The 13,100-nt window shown below is 44.9% G+C and overlaps 1 protein-coding gene across 1 annotated transcript in view; it reads left to right on the plus strand.

Moving 5' to 3' along the window:
* Window positions 1-13,100, plus strand: part of tpp2 (tripeptidyl peptidase 2) — a 222,366-nt gene that overhangs the window by 103,126 nt on the left and 106,140 nt on the right. The window contains exons 12-14 of the mRNA XM_085998280.1: window positions 3,281-3,452; window positions 8,807-8,964; window positions 9,547-9,623. Of these exons, the coding sequence (XP_085854406.1) occupies window positions 3,281-3,452; window positions 8,807-8,964; window positions 9,547-9,623 (407 nt within the window). The remainder of the gene's footprint in view (window positions 1-3,280; window positions 3,453-8,806; window positions 8,965-9,546; window positions 9,624-13,100) is intronic.

Here is a 13,100-nt window from a genome sequence, read left to right on the forward strand (position 1 = left end):
GTAATTGCAAAAAAATATGGACACTCTTGCAATGAGATTTACTGTAAGAACTGGTTTACACAGGAGTTTTCAATGGATTGCACACCTCTTTACTGAATTTAATGTATTCCTAGTCGATCTCCTGTGGCATTGTACACTAATTTGGAGAATAAGAACATAGGAATAGACCATTCAGCCCCTTGAGCTTGTTCCGCCATTCAATTCGATCATGGCTGATTTGTGCTTTAACTCCATTTACCCGCCTTTGTTCTGTATCCCTTGATGCCCTTGCTTAATAAGAATCTATTGATCTCAGTCTTGAAAATTTTAATTGGCCCAGCATCCACAGCCTTTTGGGGGAAAGAATTCCACATTTCCACTACTGTTTTGTGTGGAAAAAGTGCTTCCTGATTTCCCTCCTGAATGGACTAGCTCTAATTTTAAGCTGGTGCCTCTTGTTGATTCATCCTTCCAGAGGTGCGGTGCCCAAACCTGAATGCAGTACTCCAAATGGGGTCTAACCAGGGCTCTGTACAGCTGAAGGAAGCATAACTTCCTCCCCTTTGTCTTGCAGCTCTCTTGAGGTAATGGTCAACATTCCATTAGTCTTTTTGATGATTTTTTGTACCTGTACAGTAGCTTTTAGTAATTTGTGTATGTGGACATCCAAATCCCTTTGTTCTCCATAGTTCTCAGTTTCTAACCATTTAAAAGAAAAAGTCTGATTTGTCTTTTTTGAATCCATAGTGAATTACCTCACACTTCTCTACGTTGAAACCAAAGAATATGGCTTCTCTGTCTGTCTGTTGTCTTTGTGTAGCTGCTTCCCCCTCTATCTCTCCTCTTCTGATTCTGTCAGTATTCTCTTCTACTTCTCCTTAATTCTTTTTTTTTCTCTCTCTGCCTTCTTCTGCTATTTCTTTTTCTTCTTTCCTTTTGGGTGGGAGGTGTTGGGTGGTGTGGCAGGGGAAGGAGCCACCACTGACTACGCTGTATTTTGGGTGGGATTTGCTGGGTAAATGTGACCCTCAGCAGCTCCCTTCCTATTCTTTCCCCCCAATTCCTTGTGCTCCCCCACCACCCAGTTCTTCACCCTCATCACCCTGCTTCTTCCCCTTCAAACTATCCATTCAACCCCAGTATCCTCCCCTCCTCCTTGCACCACTGTTACATCACCTAACCCTTAAACCTCCATCCACTCCCACTTGCTACCCCTAAGGACAGTTGACAAGTGGCCAGAGGGGCCCTTGCCTCAAACTGTTTCCATCCTCCCCTTCCCATACCATCTCTTCCTGTGTATTTTCCTCAGAGGCTTTGTTTGCTTTCAAATTCTAGTATTCAACTTACTTGTCTTTTATTAAAAAAAGAAATCAAATGAGGAAAGATACTGTCTACACCTTGATCTCTCTCTCACGCACACACACACCCCTCTGTATTTTAATAAAACACTTAATATAAGTGTTCTCTGTAAGCTTTTGAAGTTTGTCATCTAGCTTTTCTTCAAATAATACTGAAAACCAAATAAGCAGGAATTATTAAAAGTTAAAGAAGAGCAATCCAAATTCACAGCTCTGGGCAAAAATATCAGGCTTTTGGGATAGGCTGAGGCCTTTAAGTAGAAACTTTGATGAAAGCATTAAAAAGGCACAAAAGACAATTCAATAGATAAATGTAATCATATTGTGAAATATGTATTTTATTTTCATTTTTAATTGTTTAAACCCTAATTTTAGACTTTGATATTAATTATTTCAGTTACTGAGAAAAATGATGACTAAGGAGGGCGGAAGGAGAGAGGAAATGTTAACTACATAAGAACATACGGAAATGTTGGACAGGAAATGTCTATCTGGTCCATCTAGCCTGTCCCATACAGTTGTGATGCCTTGTACATCACGTTAAGAGAATCCTTACCCTCTAGATGCTGTGTAGACTCCTGGGAGAGGCAAAGAAACAGATTAAAAATCCAATGCCAAGAAGGAGGGAAAAATCTGGGAAATATTTCCAGGCAATTGAAGTTAGTTGAGGAGACCACATCAACTATGACATTATCTGGTACCTCCCTCTTGTACGATGCAAACTCTTCCCTAGCCGGAACCAGTCCAGCTCTTCCTTGAAGATATACAGTGAATCAGCACTTACTGCATTAGTCGGCACCTTGTTCCATTAGGTTTACTGAAGAGCCGCCTAACATCTCCTGGGAGAAGAGGAGGAGGGAAAAGGCAGATGGAGGAGAGTAGGAAGGGAGAGAGGGATGGGGGAGGAAGTGGGTTGACGAGGCAAGAGGAAGGGAGAGACGAGGAGAAAAGGGAGAGACGGAGGGGAAGAGGAAGAGACAAGAGATGGAGAGATGGGTGTCAATATTTCCCTCTGGATGTGGGAGTTCTGGTGATTTTGTTTCAGCAAGGGTGAGAGTTTTGACAAACTTTGTCAGTCAGTGGGGGAAGAGGAGGGGTGCATTTGCCTCTGGTGGAGGAGTGTGTGAATGCTGCCTCAGCTGGGGTGGGACTGATGGAGATTTCTTCATTAAGTGAGGGTTTGGTTTGTCCTCAGTGGAGGAGTTTCTTGGAGGAATTTTCATTCTGCGAGAGGTGAATTTGCTTCAGTGGGAGAAGGTGGCAAGAAAACACATAGAAATACACAGAAATGCATAGAAGTTGCAACACAGAAATAGGCCATTTGACCCAACTAGTCCATGTCGGTGTCTACATTCCATGTGAGCAAATATTTCTAATTATTTTTGCCCACCCTGTTCCATATCCCTTCAACCCATTTTCCTTCATCCACCCATCCAATCTAATTTTGAATGTTGACATAGAATTTCCACTCAGTTGGGGGGAAGGAGTTGCGATTGTTTCCTCTACAGGAGTGGTTGGTGGCTTTGTTTAGTCCGTGGAGATGGAAGGTAGTCGGGTGGTTTTCGTGTCTTCAAGCTTTGGATGATTATTCAGTTTGACTGTTTGGTCCTGCCTCATAACGGTACATCACGTAATGTTATGTTCACACCGCCACTTACAGGTGAAATACCTTTGGAATGTTACAACCACATACCATTTTTAATATAGATGTGCGCCTAGTTCCTGAAATTCTGGAGCTATCCCCTCAAAATATTGCTAGACTCTTAGCCATTCCTCATCCCAGTACTGCCAGGCAGGCTCCAGGCTGCATTCCCAGCTCTTTCAAATCCTAGAATTGCCCCAATGCTGATAAGTCAGTGTCCCTGGCAATATTACTTGACATAACACTACTTTTGTAAAATATATGACTCCGTATATGAAATTTATTTTTCTTCTCTTGTTAGGTTGACAAAGCTTATGACTACCTCATACAAAATTCATGCATGACTAGCAGTAATTTGGGATTCAGCGTTGCTGTTGGTAACCAACGTGGAATCTACCTCCGGGATCCAGCCCATATAGCTTCACCTTCAGACCATGGAGTAGGCATAGAACCAGTGTTTCCAGAACATGCAGGTGAGATTCTCTGATCATGCATCATTTTTGCTAAAGGCTTTGCACTCATTGGGCATTAAACTTAATGAACTGGAAATACAGATGCAAAAGCATCAATTTTGTGAAAAGTAAGAAATAACTTGCATTTATATAGTGCCTTTCATGACCTCTGGACACCCCAAAATGCTTTAAGCCAATTTCTTTTGAAGTGTAGTGACTGTTGTAATGTAGGGAAATGTGGCAGCCAATATGCAGTGCCCACAAACAACAATGAAATAATGACCAGATTTTCTTTTGTTTTGGCGATGTTGGTTGAGCGATAAATAGTGGCCAGGACACCGGGGAGAACTTCCCTGCTCCCCTTTGAACAGTGCCATGCGATATTTTACATCCACCTGAGAGGGCAGACAAGGCCTCGGTTCAATGTTTCATCCAAATGACAGCAACTCCCACAGTACATTTGTAATAATTGTATGATTGTCCACAAAGTCTAGAAGAGCCTTTTATGTTGCCGCTGTTCAAGTTATTTTTAAATTTGATTTTGATAGTAAATTCTCTACTGTTTTCCTCACCAGATTTGTCAAATGTTAACCTGCTCCCAGGCTTCCACCATTGCTGCTTTGGACTGATTGGAGGGAGTTGGGCATGTGTAGACTTGTGACAAACCCTTGTGCATGTGTGTTTGTTTTTCTCTCACGCTTGCACATCCACCTTTTTCTTCTACTAATAATGGGGTATGATAGTATAGTGGTTATGTTACTGGACGCTGTCCTTACCTGGTCTGGCCTATATGTGACTCCAGCCCCACAGCAATGTGGTTGACTCTTAACTGCCCTCTGAAATAGTCTAGCAAGCCACTCAGTTGTATCAAAAACCACTAAGAAAACTATAATCTACATGGACTGCAGTGGCTCAAGAAGGCGGCTCACCACCACCTTCTCGAGAGTAATTAAGGACGGACAATAAATGCTAGCCTTGACACCCACATTCCGTGAATGAATAAAAAAAATGTTTACACAGAAACTGATTTATCCACCACACAAGCAGTAATCCTAATCCCACGTGCCTGCCTTATCCAATATCTTTTTTGCCCTTTCTTCCTAATTTATTCTTAAATGTTGACGTGGTCTCTGCTTCAATTACTAACTCTGGTAGTATATTCCAGAGCCCCTCAGCCCTCTGTATGTAAAATAAATAGTTTCTCTTGCTCTCTATCCTAAAGCTCTTACATTAATCTTATATCTATGTCCTCTCATTCTAGACCACTCAATCACTATAAACAATCTTTTTCTATCTACGCTGTCTATTTCATAATTTTAAACACTTCTATCATATCACCCCGTAATCTTTTCTGCTCTAACAAAAAAATTGGGAATGTTTTGAAATCTTTCTTTGTATTTGTATTTCCTCATACCAGGCAGCATTATATGACCCTATCTTGCACTGTACCGTCTCAATCGACTCAACATCCTTCCTATAGTGTGGAGCCCAAAACTGCACTCCGTACTCCAACTGTAGTCTTACTTAGGTTTTATGTAGATCCATCATTGTGTCTTGACTTTTATATTCTATACACCTTGCCATAAAACTCAGTATTCCATTAGCTTTATTATGGCCTTAACCATTAAAGAGCTGCTTTTAATGTCTTGTGAACCCTCCCCCCCCCCCCCCCCACCAATTCCCTCTGCTCTCCAGCTTTTCTCTGTTCAGAGTATAATTATGACTTTTTTTAACCAAAATGTACCACGAAACATTTACTGACATTGAATTCCACCTGCCATTTTTATCCATTCCACCATTTTATCAACATCCCCTCACAGCTTCAGTTGGTCCTCAGAATTATTTACTACGTTTCCTATTTTAGTATCATCTGCAAATTTGGACACCATTCCTTCTTGTCCTATAAGCAAAATATTGATGTACACAGTGAACTCAGTGGGACACCGCCACCCACTTCCAACCACCAAGGACTTCCTCCCTTCTAACCAGTTTTAAATCCAATTTGATATCCTTCCCCTAATTCCATACACTTTAATCTTCTTTAATAGTTTCCTGTGTGGTACCTTGTTAAAGGCTTTCTGAAAGTCCAAGTACAGCACAGCTATTACATTTTCCCCATTCATCATATACATCCCCTCCTCAAAGAGCTCTATCAGGTTTGTCAAGCACAATCTTCATTTCTGAAATTGATGTTGGCTGCTTCTAAGGATTTTCTTTTCAGCTAGATATATCGAAATTTAATCTTTACTTAAAGGTTCCAAAATTTTTCCTACCACGTATGTTAAACTAACTGGCTTGTAATTACTCAGGTTAGCTCTGTCTCCCTTTTTGAAAATGAGTATTACATTCAGAGTGATTATCTGCACGAACATGTGTCCTTCTGCGCATGTGCGTGGCCGACCCCACCCCTTTTGTGCATGCGTACCTGATCCCCTTCTGTGCATGCGCGCTGTTACCGAGGCCGCACACGTGCCGTACCCCATAGTTGCAGCTGCAGTGCAGCGCGGGCCGCGCTTTCCTTGGCTCTGTGGGACAAGGCCCGTCACTGGATCTGTGCTGGCCGGGAGCAGAAGTGAGGATCAAACGGGGAGAGAGAGAGGGGGGGGGGGGGGATTCTCAGAGAAAGAGAGAGAGAGAGGGGGGGGTGAATCTGAGAGAGGGGGGGTGAATCTGAGAAGAGAGGGGGGCTGAATCTGAGAGAGAGGGGGGCTGAATCTGAGAGAGAGGGGGGCTGAATCTGAGAGAGAGGGGGGCTGAATCTGAGAGAGAGGGGGGCTGAATCTGAGAGAGAGGGGGGCTGAATCTGAGAGAGAGGGGGGCTGAATCTGAGAGAGAGGGGGGCTGAATCTGAGAGAGAGGGGGGCTGAATCTGAGAGAGAGGGGGGCTGAATCTGAGAGAGAGGGGGGCTGAATCTGAGAGAGAGGGGGGCTGAATCAGAGAGAGAGAGAGAGAGAGAGGGGGTGAATCTGAGAGAGAGAGAGAGGGGGTGGTGAATCTGAGAGAGGGGGTGGTGTGAATCTGAGAGAGGGGGTGGGTGAATCTGAGAGAGAGAGGGGGTGAATCAGAGAGAGAGAGAGAGGGGGTGAATCTGAGAGAGAGAGAGAGGGGGTGGTGAATCTGAGAGAGGGGGTGGTGTGAATCTGAGAGAGGGGGTGGGTGAATCTGAGAGAGAGCGAGGGGTGAATCTGAGAGAGAGAGGGGGGGTGAATCAGAGAGAGGCGGGGTGAATCTGAGAGAGAGAGAGAGAGAGGGGGTGAATCTGAGAGAGGGGGGAATCAGAGAGAGAGGGGGAGTGAGCGAGAGAGCGGGGGGAATCTGAGAGGGAGAGTGGGGGGAATCCGAGAGGGAGAGGGGGGGAATCCGAGAGGGAGGGGGGGGTAAATGGAATCCGAGAGGGAGGGAGAGAGGGGGAATGGAATCCGAGAGGGAGGGAGAGAGGGGGAATGGAATCCGAGAGGGAGGGAGAGAGGGGGGAATGGAATCCGAGAGGGAGAGAGAGGGGGGAATGGAATCCGTAAGGGGGGGAGAGAGAGAGAGAGAGAGAGGGGGGGAATGCAATCTGAGAGGGAGGGGGGGAGAGAGAGAGAGAGAGAGAGAGAGAGGGGAGAATGGAGTCCGAGAGAGAGAGAGAGGGGAATGGAATCCGAGAGGGAGAGAGAGGGGGGAATGGAAGGAGAGAGGGAGAATCCGAGAGAGAGAGGGAGAGAATCGGAGGGGGGAAGAGAGAGGAGGTCAGGAACTCTGGGTGTGGGATAAAGAGCACGGAGGGCACAGTGGGGATGGGGGAAGACGTGATCCAGGTGTAAAGGGAGTGAAATGAGAGCGAGAACGTGATCCAGATGGTAAGATGGATCACGTTCTTCCAACCCTACCCTCTTTACACCCACACCACGTTCTCCCTCTCCTCCCCCCAGACCTGGTTGATTTCTCGGCAAGCCATGATCCACACACAATGCCCCATCTATGGGGGTGCGGCCGGAGGGGGAGGTCAGGAACTTGTTCGGGAGAGAAGGTCATGAATCCGGGGGAAGAACTTGGCAGGAGGAGAAGGTCAGGAGCCTGGGGTGGGGGGTGCGGGGGTTGGAGAAGGTCTGGAACTCGGGTGGTGGGGTGTAGGTCAGGAACTTGGACGGGGAGAGGGGGGCGAGTAGGTCAGGAACTTGGGCGGGGGGAGGAAATCAGGAACTTGTTTGCGGGTGGGAGAAGGTCTTAACCTGCGAGGGTGAGTCATGTCTGTTCCAAGTAAGCTCTGTTCTGTCTGGAGTAGGCAGTCAGAATGGCTCGAATTACACTTTGCGAAGTAACTGATAATGTATGCAGGGAGGATCTAATTACACATTCCAGAGAAACTGCTGAGTGTGTCTTGTCCTCCAAGGGGACCAATCAGCAAGCAGGGCTTGTCATCCAAGGGGACCAATCAGAGCTTTTGGTGCTGCTAATAAACACGTCCTATTACATTGGCCTTTCTCGAATCCTTCGGCACACGTCAATAGAACTCTGAAATATAATTGCTACGCTTCCGCTATTTCTTCCTCCAATTCCCTCAGAATCCTTGGTTCTACCTCAGCACCTTGTCCTCCTTTAGCTTAACCAACTTCTTTAATACTTGCCTTTTAGTATAATAGCTCTCATCTTGCTTTTAAACAATTCAAGATATAACTTCTCCCGAGTATCCTCTTTTGTAAACATTGAAGCGAAGTACTTGTTAAATACCCCCCCAAATTTCCACTTATCCTCTACTAACTCACTACCCTCTCTTGGGTCCAATCTCACATTTAACAGCTCTCTTTTTACTGAAATATTTGTAGAATACTTTACTGTTTTTAATTTTTGACATTCTCTCCTCATACTCCCTCCTTGATTTCTTTGTCCCTTAAATAGGGGATCTTTAGTACAAAGAATCAAAATAAGAAAGATCTTGCATGTGTATATACAGTACTGCCTTTCAGGACCTTGGGACATCCCGAAGCACTAAGGCCAATAAAGTGCTTTTGATGTGTAGTTGCTCTTCTAATGTAGGGGAAATGTCCCTCCCGATCCTGGCCCCGACCTCCCCTCGCCCTACCAAGTTCCAGTGCTGCCTGCGATCTTCTTGCAGGTGTGAGCAAACCTCACCCCGCGGTGGCACCACCCATTTACGGGCTTTATCGGATTTCTAGGCCAGTGTAGCATCTGATTTACCTTGAGCAATACCACGGGAGATTCACTAGTGTGTATATATTGGGCCTCTCACACTCCAGACGTTAGACTTTTTAAATAAAAATACACAGGCTGTTAGACAATTATATATATCTTTTACCAACAGTGTCGTTATATATATTTGCAAAAGTGCTTTACTTATGATGTTCCCTTTACAAATTTTCATTTTTGGCAGAAAACTCTGAACGGATAGCTCTGCAACTTCACTTAGCTTTAACCTGCAATGCGTCATGGATTCAGTGCCCCAGTCACTTGGAGCTGATGAATCAGTGTAGACATATAACCATACGAGTGGATCCACATGGCCTTCGTGAAGGGGTGCATTTTACTGAGGTATCTTGTACTAAATAATTTTCTTTAGTAAGTATATACTGTACATTCTGTAAAAAAAAAATTGTAAATAACTGCTTGATTTACACAAAAAGTAACAGCATTTAAGAAGTTGCATCTGTGCTTAGCGAAGGGGAGGAGAAGCTGGCCTCCTTTGGGCTGAAATGTTTGGACAAAACTTTCAACCTTGGCGTTTTTTTTTTAAGTGCAACTTTTATGGATCATCAAGAACTTAACCTTACATGAGACATCCAGTTTTGTTTGGCATCAAAGCCAGAAGAGTACAACAAATGCTGTTCTGTGCCATTATATAATAATTCTGAATAAGTTTTAAAATGACTGATAGTACCAAGTAGCAGAGAACCAGAAATAGTGTTTCCCCAATGCACACTGAAAGCATTTCCTTCTGTAGTAGCACTGTGCTACTAATGTGAAATGCTTATTCCGTTCTAATGTTTGATTTCAGTGTTGCCATTATGTTTAATTGGCAAACAGCATTTTGTAATGTTCCATTGTAATTTGTGTGTATCAAGCATGATTTGTTTATTTTACTTGCAGAGGTAGTCATTTATTCATGTATTGCAGGTTTGTGGATATGACATCACTGCTCCTAATGCAGGCCCTTTGTTTAGACTTCCAATAACAGTCACAGTACCCATAAGGTTAGTAAGCCTGCTTATTTATTGATTTATTTTCTGCTGTGTCCTCGAATGCGGCCTGAACTCACGAGCTTCTGATTCGGAGAGAATACTTCTCCTGGGCTAAGGGTGACACAGAGACTAGATAAACTTAGAATGCTGGGTGCTTCTGTGGTGCAACTTGAAACTGACGAGCACATTCCAATCTGGAAAGTTCCCTGCCAATCAAACTGAGTGACCTCCAGCTGTGTCGACTTGGAGCACCTGCGTTGAATAAATAGGCCACCTTAAACACAACTCCACCTTACCAGCACAATAATGTATCATACATTGTGTAATATTGTGCTCCTGCCATTACAATACAGCGCATCATCCAGTTTTCCACGGGAGATTTATGTTAACATCAATCTTCCAAGGCATTGAACATGGGAAGTCAGATCAGGCAGGGCGATAATTGGACTCAGTCAGGGAAAAGGGAGAGTGGGACAGGAGGGTGGGCGATGGTAGATAGATGGGGAGGCAGTGGATGAGAGGCTGGAGGAGAGGGGGGCATGGGGGTGGAGCAAAGGCGGGAAAACTATCTTGCCGATAAATGGGTTGGCTTGCAAACTTTCTCTGGCAGGAGGTGAACTCAGATTTGCAATTCTGGGAGTTCCACGACAATTACACTGCTCAGCAGGCAAGGACCCATTGTCTTGCTTGCAGGAGAAGTCTCGAGCCCAATTTTGCTGGTGCATGATGGAGTTGCCAAGGCCAATTAGGTGCTCTGAGAGGTGGAAAAAGGTCACTTGAGATAGTGGGGGTTCCAGAGCCCTACACTGCTCAATGAGGATGGGGGTATCATGGGCGATGCTCAATGGGGGTGGCATTATTCATCAACTTGCTCGTGGGGCGGGGCCACACTAATGAGGGGCATTTGTTTGCCCTTAATGGCTGTTGCAGATTCTGTGTGTTTTTGATGTCGCTTCCGCTACTCAGTAGGGTGCAACTCGAGTATCTAAGGACTGCTGTAGTAAATTCAAATCTTTATACTGGGATTTTATAGTAACATTAGTTGCAACCCACGGCACTTTAATAGGTCACATAACGTGATCATCACCGTGTCACATACAGGTTCAATATTTTCAGAATGTTGCAGTTGGTGAACATTTTTAATATTTATTTAAATTGTTTTGCATCAATCACATTCCAGATGTCAAACTTTTTTGCAGATGGGATATATTTTTAAGCATAAATTCCATTGTTTGGGAGCCAGAAATTTACAAGGAATTACAATTGCCATGTTAATCACCTGAACTGTTTACAACTAGAAACAAGTACAGTGAAACCTGTAAACTTGCATCAGGTGTTCTTTGTTTGCAGGGTCCTTATTTTCAAAATGGTAATTGTATGTACAGTAAACAGGATGAGCCAAATATCCCATGATTGGCTGTATCTCCGGCAGCGTTCCTTTTTATCACCCTCACCTGGGATCGGACCTAATCAAGATGGAATTTCTGTTCATTTGGCTTCCCAGTTCATTGGTTCCCCGGCCACAGTGCAAAGAGAAGGCGGGACCCTCCGGACGCACGTCAGTGGCTGGACTGACCTGCCAATCACACGGCTGCCAATCACACTGGCCTGCCAATCACACTGGCCTGCCAATCACACTGGCCTGCCAATCACACGGCTGCCAATCACACTGGCCTGCCAATCACACGGCAGCCATTGAGGGGCGGTTGCTGTGCAACTGCCGTCTCCAGCCGGCGAGAAGCTTCATTGTGCCGCTGGAGTGCAATTGCGGGCCGAGGGAGTTATTAAGACAGTCAAAGAAAGGCAAGCCAGTAAGTACCTCAGCAACTCGAGTGCTTGTCAGCACGCAATCCTGGCCAGTAACGAGCGTAGTATTAAGTTAAAGAAACATTGGGCCAGAAATTCCGTTCGCAGGCCTCCCGCGGGCAGCAGGCTGCGATCTGGAAAAATCTGTGCCAAGACCAGAGGGCTCCCAGGAGGCGCAGAGTTCCGTTCCTGGGCCTCTCCAAACTGCTGGTGCGCAGGGCCCACGTATCCCAAAGGTGCAGGTGGTTCGCAGGGCACCTGGGATCACGTGGGCCATGGGGAACCAATCGGAGAAGGGAATCTCCATTCATACATTTGACAGGAAGACCTGTCAAATATATGAATGGAGATCACCCCAAAGCATAGTAAAACTTTAAATAAATTTTTAAAAACATCACATTTTTAAAATGACTTGAAATTACATAAATTAACAATTTTAAACAAAAATTTAAATTTTTGAAAAAATAATACGTTTTTAACGGGGCTAAAAATAAACTTACCTTTCTTTGAAGTATTTTTAAATGATCAGTGGAAAAAACATTTTTTTACTTTTTTCAACTCTTATCCTGGTAAAAAGCAGGCCTTGCGCCTGCTTTTACCTGGCGCAAGAATTGTAAGTGTTTTCTGCGGGCGCAGGGTCTCCAATAAATGGAACTCTCCACCCACAGAGGCCCTGCTCCAGGGCAGCCGGAGGATCTGTCGACAGATCGGAAATGCCGGTTTCCAGCACATGCGCTGTGCATGCCTGAAACCAGCATTTCCGATGTCCCTACGAGTGAGTACACAGCGCGTACTCACCCGTAGGGATCGGAATATCTGGGCCATTATTTTACTAATCTGCAGAGCTGTTGGCCTCACTGGTAAGTCCCCTGGAAATCCTTTGAAGAGGCCAGAAATTGTATCAGGACGTGGATCCAACAGGTCTCAGTCTTTGTTGGTAGTTTCTGTGGGACTTGGAGACAGAACTTCCATCTGCCCCAAAAATGGCCCCTGATGTCAGGAATTTCCTCATTTTCAGCCTGGTTTATGCAAAGCAGCCAGTATGCCTGCATTAACCAGCCAAACAAGTCATTAGCCAAAGGGTCCAGGCATGGGTGTTAGCCAAAAATGCAAGCATTACCAGAAAATCTGCCTCCCCCTTTATAAGGAACCCATAGAAACATAGAAGATAGGAGCAGGAGTAGGCCATTCGGCCCCTGGAGCCTGCTCCACCATTCAATGCGATCATGGCTGATCATCCAAATTCAGTACCCTGTTCCTGCCTTCTCTCCATATCCCTTGATCCCTTTAGCCTTAAGAAATATATCTAACTCCTTCTTGAATATATTTAATGAATTGGCCTCTACGGCCTTCTGTGGTAGAGAATTCCACAGGTTCACCACTCTCTGGGTGAAGAAATTCCTCCTCATCTCTGTCTTAAATGGCTTAACCCTTATCCTTAGACTGTGAACCCTGGTTCTGGACTAGTCCTGTTAGAATTTTATAAGTTTCAATAAGATCCCCTCTCATTCATCTAAACTCCAGTGAGTATAAGCCCAATTGACCCAATCTCTCCTCATACGTCATTCCTGCCATCCCAGGTATCAGCCTGGTGAATCTTCGCTGCACTCCCTCCATAGCAAGAACATCCTTCCTCAGATAAGGCGACCAAAACTGCACACAATACTCCAGATGTGGTCTCAC

The sequence above is a fragment of the Somniosus microcephalus genome, chromosome 10 (genome assembly GCF_052327205.1).
Source record: "Somniosus microcephalus isolate GS21.2 chromosome 10, FLI_Smic_1.0, whole genome shotgun sequence".
In the NCBI taxonomy this organism is placed as follows: Eukaryota; Metazoa; Chordata; class Chondrichthyes; order Squaliformes; family Somniosidae; genus Somniosus; species Somniosus microcephalus.